The 21783-nt window shown below is 37.9% G+C and overlaps 1 protein-coding gene across 1 annotated transcript; it reads left to right on the plus strand.

The window, feature by feature from the left end:
• The first annotated feature begins 10259 nt into the window (after positions 1-10259).
• On the plus strand, positions 10260-12610 carry LOC108677964 (forkhead box C1-A). The gene has a single exon (XM_018166284.2). It carries the CDS (start codon positions 10769-10771, stop codon positions 12326-12328), a length of 1560 nt encoding a protein of 519 aa, XP_018021773.1. The 5' UTR covers positions 10260-10768; the 3' UTR covers positions 12329-12610.
• The last annotated feature ends 9173 nt before the right edge of the window (positions 12611-21783 follow it).

A 21783-nucleotide genomic window follows, 5' to 3' on the forward strand; every position in this document is an offset into this window, starting at 1 on the left:
TTGAAAATTTTAAAAGTGAAGATTTTTGGCCCTCATATGAGTTGAGAGTTGTTTCTAACTAAATGAGCGGTGATTAGCTGCCACATCAAATATTCGTCGCTTAGATTTTACCTTTCAAATGAGTGGGGATTTATGTTTACCTTATATAACCTTGATTTATATAGGTAACTTATTTTGAAGCATTGTCGTAACTTTTATATTTTGACGAATATTTTTACCGCTCACATGAGTGGAGTTTGCCCCTCATACCTCTTGTTTCAAAAGATATTAGCAAACACTGAGTATTTCGGCCACATACACTGCTGTGCTTTCGCATGTGAACCATTCGAAGTGGGTAAATGGTTATGAGAAGTGCAGGGAGGGGGGTAAGACTGTGCAGAGAGCCAAATATGTGCTGATAGGGGACCCGGTCTACGCAGAGATTAATCTGCGTAGATTAATCTGGTATCTAGCCCCATCAGGCTTGGCCTCCTAGTCTATAATCTTGGCCTAGTCATCAGGCTTGGCCTATAAGTCTATACGCAGAGAAAGGGCCAAGTGTGTACAGAGAGGGAGCCTACCCCAGCAGAGGGAAGATCAAGTCAAGTCTGTGCAGAGAGGGGGCCCCGCGGTCTGTGCAGAGAGAGGGGCCCGGTCTGTGCAGAGAGAGGGGCCCGTCTGCGCTGGGAGCCGATGCCTATGTAAGGAGGAGGCCCAGCCGGTGCTGGGAGGGGTCGAGCTTGGGCTGTGATGAAGTGGGCCAAGCCTGTGTAAAGAGGAGGCCAAGCCTGTGTAAAGAGGAGGCCAAACCTGTGTAAAGAGGAGGCCAAGCCTGTGTAAAGAGGAGGCCAAGCCTGTGTAAGGAGGAGACCAAGCCTGTGTAAAGAGGAGGCCAAGCCTGTGTAAAGAGAAGGCCAAACCTGTGCAAAGAGGAGGCCAAGCCTGTGTAAAGAGGAGGCCAAGCCTGTGTAAAGAGGAGGCCAAGCCTGTGTAGGGAGGGGGCCAAGCCTGTGCAGCATAGGGAGGGGCCAGACTGGGCTGTAGTCGGGCCCCATATAGCTGGGCATTTGAAATGGCTTTGTTTCAGGCCTTTGTGCTGTGAGCTCAGAAGGTCGCACAACGTACGTGGGGAACACAAGCTTTGTCTATCGTGAGAATCCTTCCTATACCGTCTTTACTTAGACTCTGTCGTAATTATCACTTGTTGTCTTTATAGTGCCTATATCTCTCACTCATTGTCTTTCCGTAGCCTATGCCTTGTCACTAAATGTATTAAGTGAACTATCTTGTCACTAAATTTCTTTCCGCAGACAATGGCTTATCACTAAAAGTATTAAGTAGACTATCTTATCAACGACTGCCTTTCAGTAGACTGGGTCGAAACGCTGTTTCTACACAGAATATGTCTTCTCTATAATCGATGTATGACACGCACAGCCATTTATCTGGTTCGCCTTCTCTACATTACGTCTTTAACCCGGTCGCATATTGCAAATAAATCAACATCAATTCGGAAATATTTTCCTCGAAAGACGCTATGTTTCAAGGCAAAATAAACGATCTGCAGATAGATGAATATGTCACTGCTCTTATCATACCTAGTTAGTTTATTTAATTTGTATTCTTACAATTAAGATTGAAAAATTTTAAGATAATAACAATGTATTTTTTGGACTGTGATTAGCTTTAGAACTTTAAAACAATAAATAGGCGTTTAGAGGCGTTATTACAGACAAGGGAAATTTTGGAGCGTCAGGAATATTTTGGAATTCAGTACAAGACATTTTTGGGGCGTCAAGAATATTTTGGAGTTCGGTACAAGACATTTTTGGGGCGTCAAGAATATTTTGGAGTTCAGTACAAGATATTTTTGGAACATCGAGAATATTTTGGAGTTCAGTACAATTAAGGCATTTTTGGGGCGTCAAGAATATTTTGGAGTTCAGTACGAGACATTTTTGGGGCGTCAAGAATATTTTGGAGTTCAGTACAAGACATTTTTGGGGCGTCGAAAATATTTTGGAGTTCAGTACAAGACATTTTTGGGGCGTCAAGAATATTTTGGAGTTCAGTATGCGATGGTTCGCTGGGTGCCATTTAACGTACATGGGGCTGTGGTTTGGAGTCGTGAGGAAAGTGTTGTCTTTCCTGTGGCGCTCATCAGCTGCGCGCGAGGGGCGCTTACCCCATAGAAGGACGGCATCTGTGATGGCCGGTCTTTGTAATAAGAACTCAACTAGCAACTAAACATTAGTTATAAATAGGTAAGGATTGTAGAACAGTAACATTTTTCTTAAAATTACCTTTCGGTTTGAGAACAAATTAAGGTAACTGTTTTGCACGGATAGGTCGATCACAAGTTTTGATCGACTTTTCTTCTTCGGTCATCGCGCTATTACATTTGAGAGCACACGATTTCCTTACAACAATTGACTGTTTTTCTCAAGCAAAGAAATGTGTCATAGATGCAAATAAACTTATAAGTATATAACTTATAAGTATAAGTATAAGCTGCATAGTTTACTGTATGTATATATTCAGCGTGAGAATTAATGCAGATAGTAATTATCGAATTAAGTGAACTTCAAAGTACACACTAGTGAAGCTAATCCTAAATTCTTCAAATTGTCGAATGTCGTGCTATGGATTTCGATTAATTTGTTTGGATTCTTCATTGATTTGCCTTTCTACATTTATGTTTATTTTGAGGACCCTGGATTTGATCAAGAGATGTTGCAAATTACTCACCACTCACTCATTCTTATGGAACATTATTTAACTCATTTATTTTATTCTTATTTTAAATCGATTTTCTATACGGTCACATCTATTTATATCGTGCATATATTTCCTGTATGCTTTCGAATAGATTTTCCAATCAATTTCTACATGTGCTCTATCCCTTTATCAATTAAACAACTTTGTTCAGTTTTCATTCACTCTGAATCGATATAGTATCTATCAAACCGCATCACGCAAATTGTGTTTCGAACCAGACATTAAATAGTGTATATGTACACAAAATCTATGAATCAATTTGGAAAATATAAAAATTTCCAATCAAAATCCTTTCGTTATATCAACAATTAAGACCTCAAATTTTAAATTTTTATATACAGCCTACATGAAACATGCATGAATTCTAATTTAATGCAGCTCAAAAATGTTGATCACAATGGTGAACTGCTCCGTATACCTTTATTAATTTCCTACTATATATGATCCTAAAAAGAATTAATCTCTGAGTTTGATTATTAGATTTCTCCTGGAATTCTCGGTTCAATAGATATTTTCAGAATATATATGGCTAAGCCAAAATCAGATCCGTAGAGAATTATTAATGAATCCGTACAATAGTTCAGTGCGTTGATCCTCACATATACATATGATAGGAATACTTGAAGCCACGTTATCAATTAGAAATCTTTTATGTGCTTTTGGCAGGCATTAATTTTAGTCTTTTATGTATTAATTAACACTTTGCATCTGCGTGAAGGTTTTAGCTCAGACTAAAATATCATTATTTCATTAAAATAACTTTCTAGGCTTCATCTTCTATATTAAGTGTCTTATATGGATGGAAAATGTATTAAATTTTAAGTAAGACACTGCGTTTCTCTATATTGATAATTCGGATAAAAGCTTGTATTGCTGCAAATACTTGAATATGGCAATTCATATTCCCTCACCGCGGTGGTTCGTTGGTATCTTCATCGCCGCCAATTCATAACTAATTCGTCTTATATACTTATATACTAGCTCCTACTTCACGCAGTTGGCTGCGCGTTCCGTGTATATTATAATGACGGTTATCAACCAAAGTTACTGCGAAGAAGTACAGTTCAGGAGTTGCTATTTTATAATAGATGCATCAGAAATTGCTGAGACTCTCGATTACTGCCTCGATCTCTGCTCTAATAATTGACACTGCAGCTCCACTTAATTGCCACGTGCGCTCGATACACTTTATAGGCTCTGTGTTCTCTGGAAATTCTTCGTTGCTTCTACTCTTCTCACGTATTTCATGAAGCTCAGCGTGATTACATATTAATTTGTACTTTTTTGTCATTTAATATCCGTTTATAACTTAATTTTCAGTTCCTTTAAACTTCTGGGCTTAATCATTCTTAATAATGTTGGGCCCTATATAGCGTCTGGACATGCCTTCATTGCGTCTGGTTCCCAAGCTTGATATGTGCTCTCATAATCGTATATATGATGTCATTAGCAGCAGTTCCTAGAACGCAATGATTAAAGGTAGGCAAAATATAAAGTGGGTTTCTCAAAGCTTTTAGCGTCTTTCGGGGGCAGTAAATTGCACGTGCTCCACAACTAAAATAACTGGAATGGTTAAAATTGCGCAGCAATAGTGCAGCTGTGACTACACTCAAGTATTGATGGGGTAGAATAGACCAAGACACTCGGAGAGGTGATGACTTGGAAAAACTCTGAACGCTTTCAGTGCGCGAGCAGATGATCCACAAGACTTTTGTGGAGGCTTGTACCAATGGCACAAGACCATCGGGGAGGTGTCTCGAGGCCCGATGGTTCATCGCGAGACTCCCATTGGACGAGACGAGACAAAACCGCGAGAGTCAAGAGGGGACACAGAGAGCTCAAGCTCGTGACTGGCCAAGCGAGGGAAAAAGGGGCAGGGCCTTGGCCCAACATGGGGCAGATTAGGCTGTTGGTTTAGAGCGAATTTTGGCCGACTTTAAGACTAACGGTGCGGGTGAAAGGGTCGCTCGGTGCTCGCTCTCCGGCAGTGCCGTTCGTCGTGCCGGCGCTGGCTACTGTTGACTTAGAGGTCGAGTATAATTCTTGGTGTGTTTGCAAGAGAAACAACTTCTGTTGTCATTACTTGCTTTGTCTAAAAAGACCTGGCACCTCAGTTCGTTGCCTTCGTGTCACAAAGATCGCGGACAGGTCTTGCTTCAGAGTTTTAATCGCTTTCAACTGGATCAGAATTGCCGAAATGTGTGTAACACGAATAAATGCAATTCCCTATAGTGGAACTCCGGTGAACTGAAAAGCTTCGTGACGTGAACGATAAAGTGCAGTGTGATGCTCGACTGTGATTGTCGAGGTGACTACGTTGCTGCGTGTAATTTCATTAAAATTCCTTAGTTATTGTTATACTGAATCTATAGGCATTAATAAACTACACCAAATCCGCCACTTGATATCGTGCAGTGTATGTGTTTACATCGCACCAGCGCTATGGGACGCTTATGATTTATTATTTATTAAAAATTATTTTCTTGAAAATATTAACATCAGATAATGAAAGTTTACACAAAATAATGTGCACAGTACAGTCAAGAAAAATAATGACGGCTCTTTCCACTAATTTTGGTTAGCTTTTATGTGACTAATATGCCTTCATAATCAATGCACTATAAATGAAGATTTTCTATCAAATTTTGAAATTATTGCTCTTTTACAAATCCGAAACTTTCATGAGCAAAAAAAAAATTCAACTTATATGAGGAACTTTTTATCAAATGTTCTTGAAATTTTGTAAATCTTTTTCAGATCCGAAATTTTCATGAGCAAAAAAAATTAAACTTAAATGAGGAATTTTTTGAGCAAATGTTTTTGAAATTTGTTAAACAGACTTTTTGTTGTTCAAAAATGTAATGCATTCATGAAATCTACTATTTTAAGCTTCAATTTTGAACTTTTATGCTGCACGGCGAAAACTTAAATTGTAGAAATATTGTCAGGAGCAGAATAATGAAATATCACAAGTTCGCATGCCACGCAAATGACGTGTTTATTTATAGGCACATTAAAACTCTCAATATCAATCCTACATTTAATTTTTATCAGTGGTATGACAGAATTCAAACAAACACAATGAATTATTCAAGTTACAAATTTTGATCTCTGCCTAATTATTTTTGAACGCCAACTTGGACATTTGCAACCTTGTGTTATAATGTACATTCATGTTCTGACCATTGACAATTCTAAAAAGGTGATCGGTAGCCGTTATTTATTAGTTATAAAGTAATAATAGTAAATAATTCTTTTTAATTTCACAAAAACTTAGCCTCAAGTAAGATAAATTTCTGTAAAGAAAAACTGTTTTAATTGAATGATAGGCGTATAATTTGCAAGTGATTGTGTGCAGAAAACGTCTGGTAAAAGATTACTTTATGATATTTGATTGAAATATATTGTATCTTCCGCAAACACAGAAGGATAACGATATATTATTGATGTAGTTGTTCATTAGATCGGTTTATGTATACAATCGCATATAAACATCAATCATATTATAAAGTCTTCGGGCATATTCAGAATTCAGGAAAATTCAGCAAGGGAATTCTGTTTCATGCTGAAGCGTCCCTATAAAGTCCCGAGTTTTCAAGTGAATTTAAATTCTTGATAATCTGCTCTAACTGACAGACTCATAAATTTGACTCGTACTCGTACATTGCATGTTAATTTGCCATACATTATAGTGCATCATTTTATTCATAAGATAAAATATTTGAGCCATATATAAAGAATGGTTTATATCTGAATTGCTGACAACGGATTTGTAGCATTTCACTGCATGAGCGGTTATATTTCAAGCAATTCATTATATATTCGATCATATTTAACTTTTTCATTTCATTTTATCTTCAATCATATTTGACCTTTTCATTTTTTCTTCAATCATTTTCTACTTTTTCATTTTATCTTCGATCATTGTTAACTTTATTATTTCATTTTCGATCATATTTGACTTTTTCATTTTATCTTCAGTCATATTTTACTTTTTCATTTTATAATCCATCATTTTTGACTTTTTCTTTTTATCTTCGATCTTATTCGACTTTTTTCATTTTTTCATTCTATCTTCCATCATATTTGACTTTTTCTTTTTATCTTCGATCATATATAACTTTTTCATTTTATCTTCGGTCTTATTTGACTTTTTTCGTTTTATCTTCAGTCATATTTTACTTTTTCATTTTATAATCCATCATATTTGACTTTTTCTTTTTATCATCGATCATATATAACTTTTTCATTTTATCTTCGGTCTTATTTGAATTTTTTCGTTTTATCTTCAATCATATTTGATGATTACGTTTAGAAATTTGTCAGAAAGCAAACATAAAACCGAGCCGTTCAAAATTCCTTGAATTACGTAAATATGATGCTGATCGTGCAGAAAATTTTGATTCGATTCAAATTGTGTTCAATTTAAACGCTCGGTAACGTGCACGATAACGGCAAGTTCATTATTTTTCCGAAGTTAGCTCAACAGATTTTTCAAAGCGTTATAAATCCAAAAATTTACATCCCATATACGTAATTATTTCTCCGAATTTTAACAAGCTTCAGAATGCACGTGACAAAAATCCATAAGAATGAATTATCACAACCTTATATACAGGAGAGCTCGGGACTTTAAATTGTAGAGTATACAGAACATATACAGAGTAATTCCGCCTTGATCTTCTAAGCTGTTCTTGACTGCGTGAGCGCCGTGCGCCGGCCTTGCCGTGCTGTCATTTGACCCACCACGCGTGCTGCTGCTTTATAGCGCCTTCTTCTTGACGACCTCGCGCACCCTGAGAAATGAAACTTCGTCCAAATATCTATTCATTTGTGCCCTTGTGTGGGTCATCCTGACCCAGTTTAACGTGGTAAAAGAGTGTATCAGTACGTACTTCGTGCAGAAAGTGTGCTGGTATTTGGGCAATATTGCCCGTTCATTATTTTGAGTGCTCTTCCCGTGCAGTGTAATACCCAGTCAAATCGTCAACAATAGGTCATTAATTACGCAGCAACAGCTATAACCCGTCTGTAATGAATGATGAAGAACCATGAAGCAATTGAATAAATTCTTTACGGGATGACATTATGGGGATTAAAGTAAATGAAAATGGGGTCGTTATTCATTGTGAATTTGGGCAGCACGCTTACGTTAAAAACGAGGCATTGAATAAATGAATACAGAATCTCCGAATCAAAATCTTCGTTTGGGTTGTTAAAGTTGTACATTTTGCTATTAATTTTCAGTGCAAAATTTCAATTCACATCTTGAAACCTTCCGTAGCAGTCACGCTGTTCTCAAGGGCGAAACGAATCATTCGATTGAACTAAAAAAAACATTATTTTTCGGGTTACAAGTTTGACAGATTTTAAACGGGATGCTAAGAATTCGTGGATTCCAACTATTCAAACAATACGCCTCTTCTTACTGATTTTTCAGCATCGATCACATTCATGCCGGGCCTAACTTACCTAATAACTAGTCCTGTTACACATTGACCGGTCATTATAACTTCTGATGTAGTTCTAAATTTTTACTGCAATTCATTAAACTATTTAAATCTTCTAACAAATTATAAATCTTGATAAGATTTCTGATTCGTGGAACGTCATCACTTCAATCCATCGATGCGATCAACAATAACATTTAATTTGTTTAAATTAGAGTCCAACATTCATGAAGTAAAAATTGTATTAATTTCCGAATATTATAAACTATTTTAATAGTTTTAGTAATTCTTAAAATTTATTATGACATATAATATAAAATACACAATGTAAAAAACATACAATAATATAAAATCAACACATAATGTTATATATATAACATCTGTTGAAAATCTGCGTTATCATTTGGTGATGAGAACTATTAAGTAAAGAAATATATTGTAATTTAAATTATTTGATTATTTACATGGAAATTGCAATAAAAATTTGAAAGCACTGAAAATGCGTCAAAACATATCATATTTTCGATGGGCAGCGCTTGTCTCCAAAACGTTTTAAATTGATAAGGAAATTGGCCGCCGTGATAAGGAAATAATGTAAATGCTGACCTTCCGTTTACAGATTTAATGAGAATCTTGACTCGTTAAATATCTTCATTCAGTCGTTGCAATGTTTTTTTTTTTTTGTTTTGTTTTGTTTTGAAAATGAAAAAGTAAGTTCACTTGAACTCTGTGAAAATTTCTGTACAGATCAAATAACATTCTGTGCCTGAGAATATTAATTATATTCAGCCCAGGGATCATGACATTAACGAGCTGTATTAAAAAAGGGATTCACTAGCAAACGTGCATGCGATATTTGAATACAAGCTGAAGTTGATAATATTGTTTCGGCACAAAGGGTATTGTTTAAATACTTCGATGCTCGCTGAAATTGTAACTATTATTTATTAATAGTACAATGAGACTTAATTGTTTTAATTGTAAAGCTGATATTGAAAATATAAATTATCTTTGTAGCTAAATATTTATTTGTTAAGTAAATTAGTAAAATTAATGTCAACAACTAATGATGTCATCGTTCACGATGAACTAATTCTTGAAAAATAACCAGTTCCAAAACACTGTCAAAACACTAATTTGATCACTTTTTCTGATCGAAAACCACACCTTCATATTTGCAATTAAATAAATCTGGATCAATCAACAAAATTTGCCTTATGAAAAAACTTTGTAGCATGTGTGATGGCATGCTCAACATTGTTGCACAGCTATCAGAAATTGGCTTGATTAGGCGGGTGAAAAACCCGTCGATGTCGATTCAACATGACTGTTATTTACGTTTTGCAGCATTACTGTTTATTACGCGTTTCAATTTCGATTGGGAATAACTGCTCCTTACTTCTTCTAATATCGAAGCTGAAAAATTGTTCCATCACGTCTGTAAATATCAATGCTGCATAACTATTTATTTCTTATGATATCGGACCGTCGTGTTGTGATCAATTAAAGGCAATAGCAATGCATGTAATGGTTATAATTTGCTTAACTATTAAGCCATAACATCACGAGCACATAGGCAATAGCAATGCATATAATGATTATAATTTGCTTAATTACGAAGCCATAACATCACGAGCGCATTGATCGCTATTAACACACGCTATATATTCGCTCGCATAGCTGTGCAGCCGCCCCAGTCAGCGGCTCGCCAGCGAGAGACCGGTGCGCGGTATCGGGAAAGCTCTGCTCATAGTGCGCTATTTCACAAAATTTTTGACGTTCCCTTTCTCGTTTTATCCGTGGTATCTTTTATCTAATTTGCAGTAATGGTAGAAGGTAAATTCATTAAATTCTTAAGGTAATTTGTTTATTGTTGTTGAATGATCTTTCCTGATCTATCCTGATCCTGAATGATCTATTGTTGTTGAATGATTTCCAGCGATTAACGCTGTCGATTTATCCTTTCAGATTTTGATATGATTGCATGGTGATAATATTCGACCATGGTCATTGAGTCGGCTTTAACATAATCTAATCTTATGTGTATTTTACAGATATTCGCAATATTACAGCAGATTTTAATCTTATGTCAATTAGAATTTTCAAGTGACTGCTAAATTATCTTCTTAAACCATTAATTGATGAATTGAACTACGACACTAAATTACAGAACATTTTTCTGACAATATTTCGCACTCATATTTGCAGTATAAAAAGTGCAAGAATATGATTTCATCGAAATGAAGAACAAGAAAGCCTCTCATGTTGCAGAGTGAATAAGTGTTAGATCTGCCGTCCGTACTATCGCAGTGATTTACACCGGTTATTGTGATTGAAACTCAGACTATGGTGACGCAAAGTGAAGCTTAATTCGTACAACAAAATTCTACTATTATAGAAAAGCTGTGTTGTTGTACACATGTTTCGTGCTGAGGACTTAAGGATATTATGAAATTCAAACTGATAACAAGAGTGTGAATAATTTGTGCTCAATTTTCAGAGTTCTTAGATTGGGTCGAATAACGACGTTAAAATTACTTAATTTACTTCAGTAATTCAGAATGGCATCGAATTTTAGCATGTGTGACCAATGGGTGGGAACTTACCCTGTGAAGATGCACAGCCTCTTCAGCGACCAACAGTCTTACTACCGTCACGCTGCAGCGTCCTACCCTCCTGTCGCCTTGCAGCAAATGACCCCCATGGCAAATGCTTACGGTTACGACAGTTATGGTGCAATGGGCCGCTACCATCCTTATGGGTACGCGAATCAACATGGAAACCCACACAAAGACATGGTAAAACCGCCCTATTCATACATTGCGCTCATTACCATGGCCATACAAAACGCCCCCGAGCAACGAGTGACGCTGAATGGCATTTATCAGTTTATAATGGAGCGCTTCCCTTACTATAGAGAAAATAAACAAGGTTGGCAGAACTCCATTCGGCATAACCTAAGTCTCAATGAATGTTTTATTAAAATCCCAAGGGATGATAAAAAGCCCGGTAAGGGATCCTTCTGGACCTTAGACCCCGAAGCAAGAAACATGTTCGATAACGGCTCCTACTTGAGGAGACGCAAACGTTTCAAAAAGAAAGACATCAGTAAAGATACAAAGGACGAATCTATTAAGCGTCAAAGCAGTCAAGTCGAGCTTCGGCAACCAGACGAAAGACGTCAATCCGATGTTCAGCCATCACAGCCAACTGCTCTTACGGAATGCAACACAAATTCTCACACAAGCATACCAAGTCAAAACGCCCCAGAGAGAGAGTCCATTCCCAACGGCGCCGAGACCTTGTCGTCCTCGCCGCTCTGCCAACCAAAACAAGAACCTCTGGATTCCCCAGAACAGCCCACCCCTTGCACCGGGGACGGACGTCCTCCTTCCTTACCGACCCTGCCTTTGGTTCCAATGCAAACTCATGACCCTATTCCTCCATACCTCGACCCTCCCATCGGGTCACCCTATGTGGTGGATGCCCTGGGGCCCAACTCAAGAAATGCGGAGTCACGCCAGGCAAATTTATCCCCGTCCAATATGCAAGCACTTGATCTGCTGCAGCAGCAACACCAGCGATTACACAACCACCTCCAGCAGCAGCAACAACAACACCATCCACCGCATTTGCTCGAGCAACAACCGTCTCAGCCAGTGGTCCCAACACCTACCACCTCTCAATCCAACAGTGATCAGCAACTCCCTATCCACCACAGGGGCCACCACCCTCACCAGAACGACCAGCTTCCAGTGCTGACGCAACCCTCTGCTCAACATTCCCAGCAGCAGCCAGTGGATCACTTCAGACCGAACACTTACTACGATGCCACGATGGCATACTGTCACTACGCTGCCTCCGACTGCCGCTCCCCGCTCAGCACGGACGATGCCACGTTGCTCGGCGGCTACAGCCGCGGCTGGTACAGCCAAGTTGATACCTCAACCTCATCGCCTTCAGCCGCGGCTGACGCAGCCGCTGCGGCAGCTTGTTTCCCAAATGTCCTGGAAAGGTTTGAATCTCAACGCATTTTAAATAATCCGTCTTGTCAGTTAGGTTTCAGATCACCTTATAAGTACGCTGCCTCTTATTACGATGATAGCGTGAAGTATTCATAGGCTATGGTGCATAGTTCCCTAAAATGACGTATATTAACTACTTGTTGTTCGATATTAATTAGTTATTACCAAAGACAGTTATTTTTGTTGAAAATGTTTTGAATGAAGTAAGTTTTTTACTGTAATTATAGCTAATAGGTGTATATACACGAAATAGTGAGTAGTCTTTCAGCCTGCTAACCCGACTTTAATTGTACTTTCGAGCCCTAGAATTTAACTGCCTATTCTCTACGTCATTTTTAAAACTGTTTAACTTGAATTATATCACTCAAAAATTTATTTTCCGATTTCATCAATATTCCGAAAATGTTATATTTTAAATTTCGCTTTTCGCTATTTTCCATCACGATATTTCGTCATTCGTCTCAATAATTTCAGTCTGAAATTAAATAATTTGCTTATTTTCTTATCTTATCAAGCCGATTGAATATTTGTAAGGTGAAACGGTATCTTCTCATATTACGATGACTTAAATGATAATTAATTCTCTCTGGTCTTATTTTTTCTAATATATTAGAAAAAGTAGTCTCCGTGTTATGTCCTGTATAACGCGAGTCTCGGAACATTGTGATGTTAATTACGAATTGATCTACGAACACTAAATTTTAGGGACTATGTCCCAATACATTATATTATTTTCAGGTCTATATTCAATTGAATTGTTATTCATGCGAACTCATACATTATATTATTTTCAGGTCTATATTCAATTAAATTGTTATTCATGCGAACACATACATTATATTATTTTTCAGTTCTATATTCAATTGAATTGTTATTCATGCGAACACATACATTATATTATTTTTCAGGTCTATATTCAATTAAATTGGTATTCATGCGAACACATACATTATATTATTTTTCAGTTCTATATTCAATTGAATTGTTATTCATGCGAACACTCTTTCCGACTGTAATTTGTACGTCTGACATGATGTTGGGTTGCTAACTTAACATATATTATAATTCTTGAAGAAATGTGTAGAAAAGGAAGTACGAGTGTTGCAACTTAAAAAGGGTAGTTTTTGACCTTATATTATAAAGTTGCGTCCGCGGTAAATACTTTCTGTACGCAACTGTTTTAGTTGAGTCCTATACAAAAAATATTCAATAAACAATGCAGGAAAATTGAAGATAATTTTTTGTGAGAAACAAAAAAAAACTCTTCTTCAATTCTTATTATGAACGCCTGCTCGTTGAATTGAAGCCTGTTTTGTGAATACTGGAATCTCAGTAGCTGAGATTGATTTGGAATTGCAAACATAAATTGGCTATATTTTAACGTTACATAACAAATGTCAACCTCAACAACAAAAATATTCCAGACATCTAAATTTATTATTTCTTATGTATAATTTAAAAAGTCTTCAATGCGTGATTTTGCGATCGAGAGTTTCAGTGAATAATTCATTAATTTTTACATTTTTGATCGATTAAATTGAATTAATTTAGATTCATGCTGCAACACGTGCATTTATTTGACCGTGTTTCAATAGCAGCTTTTAAAGCAATTATTCTATAATATTGATATCAATAAACCAGGAGACTCAAAGGTACATGATTACAACTGGCCCGAACTACCCATGTTGAATTGAATTGCTGCGCTGTACATACTCCTAATATTCACTATGCCTGTCGATTTTATTTATATATGAACACTTGTATATATTCCATTAATAAATCTTTTATGACTTCTTCAAATTGTTATTCTTCTACTACCTTGCGTAATATTTCCGCCAATATGAGAGAAGTTGGATCATAGTAATTATAAAGGCGTGCAGACTCTGTCCTAGATGTGCACTGCTCGTATAAGATGTGCTATCTCCTTGATATTTGTCAGATGTGCTTCTCTAATCAATATATATCAGGTGTCCACTTTTACTTATTATTATGAGATAATAATACCTACAATACTTGTGAGGTGCATTCTCGTACAAAGTATTTGTGACAGGTGTTCTCTTCACTAATATCCAAGGTTGCGAGGCGTAAAATTGTCTATGATCATAATTATTGACGTCATTATTAACTCTTTTTCTTCAAGCCAATCATCTGCTGTACCAATTATTGGAAAATCACGCGGAACAATTAGCCATGTCACTTAATATTATTAGATTTAGCTGTTCAAGGACCATTCACTAAGGGATATGTTCATGATTATATATGACTTCCCCTGCATCTATACGTCCATATTCTACGAATATTTAAGTCTGATGACAATGATATAATTTTTGATTATGAAGTTGAAAAATTATTATTTTCCATGAGGATTAAAACTTCATATTTACCATGAAATAAATCTAGATCACTCAACAAAATTTGCCAGTGTTACAAGTTGAAGTTTAGGTCGTTTATCTAATCTCTGTCCTGAGTTATTATCTAGTTCATTCAAAGAGGCATCGATAAATTAGCATCATGGATCTGATCAACAGGAAACTATCGACGTCTTGCTAGAAATTACAATAAATACATAATTATAAATAGGGATTTTTGGATCCCGATGCTTCCTGAATGACAAAAAATTGTACCATGATGATCAAGCCACGGTTGAGTCTCTTGTCAACTTATGTCAAGTAGCCAGTGCGGCTATCTGTCAACTTCTGTCAAGTAACCGGAGCGGCTATTTTGTCAGGGGATGCCAAAGGACAGGGGTCGAAAATCTTGTAGCACAATACCTCCAAAAATCCGCTAGGATGTCACATAAAAGTCAATATTCATATAAACATAATTTTTTTCTAGCATTGAATGACACTGCGTGCAACTTCTATTCAAGAACACAAATTTAATTCAGGGTAAGTTACTGAAACTGAATTTTTTGCCTGCAATCCTAAAATGTTAACGGATAGACTTTTTTTTAATTTTTTCAAAAAACTTCGAGTCGCTACCGCTTACTTTCTGCGTAGCATATGAGCATTGCTGCTGTTGAAACCATCTTCTTCTCTTAAAAAAAATGTTTTGTTCTGTTCTTCTCCTCTTCTGTTAAAATCTTCTGTTAAAACCATCAATTTTTCAGAAATTTCTCTTAACTTTGTATGAAAATTTACCATAATCATGAGATCAAGAAATAACTTGAACGTCGAAAGAACGATAGCAGAATAATTTGTTCAAATTCAGCTGACGAACTTAACTTGACTTTGTACCGTGGTTTGTTTCAAATGTTTGCCTGTAGTTCTAGTCCCGTCATCGTTCTAGGGTGAGCGCTCGTCCTCCCCTCGTAGTCTTTTTCCCCTCGCGGTCTAGCCCTCGCCCCCAGTTTATTCCGTTAGGGGATCAGCCGCGGCCAGAGCGGGGGGCTCCACCCCACCCCCCTTGGCGTCTGATGGTGTGCAGCGTCTCTGGCGTCCATCCTTTATTTCAGATCGATTTGTCGATTTTTAAAATCGATTTCTAATTTCTAAGATCGATTCGCTCATTTCTAAGATCTAATTGCCAATTTCTAAGATCGATTCGCTCATTGATAAGATCTAATTGCCAATTTCTAAGATCGATTTGCCAATTTCTAAGATCGATTCGCTCATTGATAAGATCTAATTGCCAATTTCTAAGATCGATTTGCCAATTTCCAAGGTCGATTTGCCAATTTCTAAGATCGATTTGCCAATTTCGATTTTTCAGATCGTGATTCAAATCGATGTTTTAAGACCTTTATTGACTTCGCCCCATCGACGCCTACCATAAACAATTCATCACTTGATATCCTTTTCCAAAATCCTTTACATTACCCACCTTTGAGTGCGATTTTTTTCCACAAATCAATGTAAAATCCACCTTGTCACGTCGCATTATAATTAAATCAATGCAACGGATATTTACAAGCACATCTCAGATGTGCATGGACTCAGCCTACATAATCCGCTCCAACTCCTGGTTGCTTCATCACTCTGCTGCTTCATTACTCTGCTGCGTCATCATTCTGCTGCTTCATCACTCTACTGCTTCATCACTCTGCTGCTTCATCACTCTGCCGTTTCATCACTCTGCTGCTTCATCACTCTGCTGCTTCATCACTCTAGCTTCATCACTCTTCTGCTTCATCACTCTGCCGCTTCATCACTCTGCCGCTTCATCACTCTGCCGCTTCATCACTCTGCCGCTTTATCACTCTGCTGCTTCATCACTCTGCTGCTTCATCACTCTGCTGCTTCATCACTCTGTCGCTTCATCACTGCTGCTTCATCACTCTGCCGCTTCATCACTCTGCCGCTTCATCACTCTGCCACTTCATCACTCTGCCGTTCATCACTCTCGCATCGAATTAACCACCCGCCCCCCGGCCACACTCATGCTAATTATCTTCTTTGATCCAACAAATCTCTCCTTGATTTAGGTAAAGCATTGCGCCGGTCTACTCCATTCCAAAGCAAACGATGAGATAAATTCAGGACATTGCAATTTATGTTACCCACGCATGAGCTGCGTTGATAATGAACTCAACCAACACTTAATGACCCAAAAACATTTCTAAATATTCGATAAATTTTTCGATTGGTTTAACTTGCGTAATTAGAAATATTATGTATCAAATATTGGAGTTATATGGGATATAAAATTGTTGTTATATGGGAGGAAAGAGGGAGAATGACGGTAAAGTCAGAGCTGCTTGCGATGTCGACAGCAAGAGACGGCAAAATGCAGATTTATAACGGTACTCTTGATATCGACCACAGAAATTGCGAAGACCTTATATGATACGAGGCTCTTGCTATCGACAGCGTGAGCCGGTAGGAGCACATTTATCACGATACTCATAATATCGATAGCAGGAGTCGTTCTCGAGCAGATATATCGCGACGCTCTTGATAACGAAGGCAAGCGTTGGTAGAGAGCAGATTCATCTCGACGAATTAAAATCGACAGCAAAAAACAGTAAAGAGCGTATCTATTACGATGCCAAAGAGCATATTTATCCCGATGCTCCTGATATCATCAGCAAAAGACGATAAAGAGAGAAGCAGCAGAAGCGATCAGCAGATCTGAGCGCACGCGTGAATGTGAAGCGTCATTAATGCTCCGAACGCAACGCATTCTGTGGCAGGCATTCATGGGGCGCGACGAGGTCTCGGCAGTCAGACGCTGCTTCTTTCAAAGGAGTTCCTTGCTAGATCAATGAGACGAAACCCGAGATAATTATTAATGAAGACACGGCTCAAGAGCCCCGACATTTCTCTTCTCTACGAGCTTGCAAGGCGGCTTCAGGGTATGCGCGCCTATGCCTTGACTATCAAATGATGAACAGTTAGGTTAGATCATGCGGAGTGAATATTAAATCTTGTCTTGCGTAATTGTTGGCTGTTGTGAGAACTTTTTCTGGCGACGCTGTAGACCAATTATGAAGGTATTAAATCATGAAAAATGCTTGCTTCTCACACTTTTCTAGAAACGGCCGTATAAAATAGAAAAAAATTAAAATTATTATTGAATTTTTCAGTACAAGTTTATTGCGCATTTTTCCTCCTGTGATAAAGGCTATAGCTTAAGCAGAGAGCACACTATTTAACCGAACAAACAAATTAAAGAAATCAAAACAAAAGCTTATCCTGTCTTCCCACAACCAAAGAATATCCTATAAAATCTTGCGTATCTCAGAAATGTATGCATGCACAAAGAATCTCAAAAAAAATCTTGCGTGTCTCAGAAATTGATGCATTCACAAAGAATCTCCTATAAAATCTTGCCTAGCTCTGAAATTTATGTATGCAGCCATGCGCAGTTGTTGGTAAATACAGAGCGAAGTGAGAAGTGACGGAAGCACAGATCATAACGAGGCTTTCGTGTTCAACGGTAATTACCTCGGACGCTACTGCACAACCCGCACCACAACAACGGCCTTGTCAGGCCCTAGCTGCCCTAATGTTCATAGCACCAGACACCTTCATCAGCTTCTATACTTCGCCCTCTATTTATATGTGTGTGTGTAGCATAGATACGTCGCAGTGGAGGTGGGGTAGTATTGATAGGAGCTGATATAAAGAATCACTTGAATATTCTACCTTTAAGACGTAGTAGTATGCACTAATATAAAGACGTACTAGTATGCACTAATATAGAGACGTACTAGTATGCACTAATATAAAGACGTACTAGTATGCACTAATATAAAGACGTACTAGTATGCACTAATATAAAGACGTACGTACTAGTGTACAAAGACGTATATAAAGGCGTCAAGGCGCCTCACTAATATGCGCTATCATTTAGCCGCACCAGCATGAACTTTCAAGGCGCCGTACTAATATGGCTATCATGGTAAGTGCCGTACTATCATTCAGCCGTATTTGTATAAACTGTAATGGTGCCATACTAGTTTGAGCCATCATGGCGCCGTATATACTAGTATGCGCTGTCATTACGCAATACTAGTATGCACTATGTCATGTCACCGCCCTAGTATGCACTATCATGTCACCGCACTAGTATGCACTATCGAGTCACCGCACTAGTATGCGCTATTATGGCACCGGTCTTGCCAGCTTTGTTGTGTTTTAAAACACTCTCAACACAATAGCATTTTCTTTCAATTCTCTTATATTTCCGTCAAAAATGTATTGTTAGTCAAAAACGAACTTCACAATTCTCCTTGTTTCGTCTATACCGCACGACTACACGACATGTTTGGAAACTTTTTAAATAAGGGAACGATTCGTTCCGCAAATAAAATTTCACGTAGACGACTTCAAGTCAATTTAATTGACTTGATTCAATTAAAAGTAAAGCTTACACACTGGAAGCAATATGCAGTTTGCTGCTGGGCAATCAGCCTTCCTGTTACCCTGCGATAGTTAACTTGAGAGCTTACGAGGCGATCGTGCTTCTGGTGTAAGCTGCACAAACGTTGCAGTCACGAAGCGAGTGAAATGCACGTGAGGTGTAATGCAATACCATTCATGTAGTACTGATTAACAAGCAGAAGGAGTTGGTTTTCAGCAAGGTTGCCAATTTTTCTCAATGGTTTGTATATCATTTACGTGTAATACTGCGTGTCACATTTTGCAAAACAAATCAACCTGACGCCTGAAAGAGGCTTTTTATTCAGACGGTAGAAACTCACTTGAACTCATACCAGGCTGCAGAATGAGCTTATTGCCGTGCAGAGATCATATTATATTTAATTTAAAATATTGGAGCCCAGGCGGAAGTTTCTTGCGGATCATTTTTCAGCTAAACTAAGCAGCGTGCAGACCGAGCGAGGTATACCGCATTAATGCAAAAAATATGTATAAACGATTTTACGCTATTATTTTACACTACTATTTTGCAGTATTATTTTACACTATTATTTTACACTACTATATTACGCTACTATTTTACACTATTATTTTACACTACTATTTTACAGTATTATTTTACACTATTATTTTACACTACTATTTTAGAGTATTATTTTACACTATTATTTTACACTACTATTTTACGCTACTATTTTACACTATTATTTTACACTACTATTTTACTCATACACGTCTTGAACGAAGTGTGTTCGTTTGGGAAGGTCATACAAGAAAACATGCGTTAGGCAATTAAAGTAATTTCGTTGTCGATAAACGTGCTACGTCTTAATCATCTTTTTCCAAAATTCTTCTTCTCATTTCAGGTGTTTCTTAGTTCTCATAGAAAATAATATAGTGGGGTTATCTGTTCTAACTGCTCCTCATTATAATTCATTATTGGAAACCGTTGATTTTAAAATAATTACTGAGGTCTTCTGAATGATTTAGTCGTCCTCTAATATAAATAAACCAGCTTATTTCAATTGAAACGGAAAACTACTTTCTAAGACTTAATATTAAAAAATTAAATTTGCAGTTCCAAAAAATAATTTTATTACTTACAAAAATTTTTGCATTTGGTAACGCTTAGTACGTCTGACACACTATGCTTCCTTCCCTCTGAGACTGCCTGGGCCGTTACCCTTCCACCCTCGCTACCCTCGCTGCCTGCGCGTCTATTAGATTATTATAACCCTCTAATTGGCTAGGGGTGAATCCCTCTAAGGGAGCACCCGACGATTTCCCCTCTAAACTTGCCTCAAAATGGAAGCGTTGCTCTTATCCGATCGATAACTCACTGAGCTTCTCCCTCGCGCTGCTCCATAGCCACGCTCCTTGTGGATCATCGGCTCCATGCCGGGCTGCAAATTTTGTTTCAATATTTTTTTTTGCAATTTGTATCATAATACTACCAGTGATCCAAAAATGATATCTGTAAATTGTATTTGATTTATTAATTTTCTAATATTTGTAGTGCGTATCTTCCATTCAATACCAAAATATATTTTATTAGCTTTGTTTTGCATTTTCAATGTGAAGCTATATTCAAAATTTCCCAAAATTTCATGTGCAATCTCATCTGCCTTCATGATCGGATCATTCATACGCACGTATGAATGTTATGCATATAATGAATATGATTACAATATTGAAGCGCTTATCGCACATAACGGTTATTGATAATGCATTTATAACGGTCGTTGATAATGCATTTATAACGGTCGTTGAAAGCGCTACGTGTAGTCAAGCCTGTCCTGGTAAAGGGCATCCCAATAAATGTTACTTTCAACAGAAGAATTTATTTTTCAATTGTTAATAATTTCCATCACATTTGATGTGGTGAAGTGCGTATGCACATCCACGCGGGAAGACGGTGCAAGCATTGCAGTTTTAGGTGTGCGCATTCTAGAGGCACCGCTCTTGGTCCGCACTCCACGCCTCTCTGCCAACACTCCATGGGGCACTCCAGCCTCTCTCGCTTCCACACCCTCTCTCTCACTCTCTCTCCTACACACTCTCTCTCTCTCTTATCTTGCTCCTCGACACGCCGCGATCTTTTTCACGGCGTAGTATCCAATATTTTCTTTGATAACACATCGACTGCATCAGGAGCTTAATCCGGCGCCCGGCGACGCTCATTGCCCTGCTCGGCGTACCGACAGCGCCCCAGCCCGCTGCCTGCTGTGGCTCCCACACATTGGGAGCCGGAATTCCCACATGTTTCTTCACATTGGGAGCCTGAATTCCCGCATGTTTCTTCACATTGGGAGCCTGAATTCCCACATGTTTCTTCATATTGGGAGCCTGAATTCCTACATGCTTCTTCACATTGGGAGCCTGAATTCCCACATGTTTCTTCACATTGGGAGCCTGAATTCCTACATTTTTCTTCACATTGGGAGCCTGAATTCCCACATGTTTCTTCACATTGGGAGCCTGAATTCCTACGTGTTCTTCCACATTGGGAGCCTGAATTCCCACAAGTTTCTTCACATTGGGAGCCTGTATTCCCACTTGTTTCTTCACATTGGGAGCCTGAATTCCACATGTTTCTTCACATTGGGAGCCTGAATTCCACATGTTTCTTCACATTGGGAGCCTGAATTCCACATGTTTCTTCACATTGGGAGCCTGAATTCCCAAATATTTTTTCACCTTGGGAGCCTACATTCCCACATGTATCTTCAC

Source organism: Hyalella azteca, unplaced genomic scaffold, assembly GCF_000764305.2.
Source record: "Hyalella azteca isolate HAZT.00-mixed unplaced genomic scaffold, Hazt_2.0.2 contig9706, whole genome shotgun sequence".
NCBI classification, from domain to species: domain Eukaryota; kingdom Metazoa; phylum Arthropoda; class Malacostraca; order Amphipoda; family Hyalellidae; genus Hyalella; species Hyalella azteca.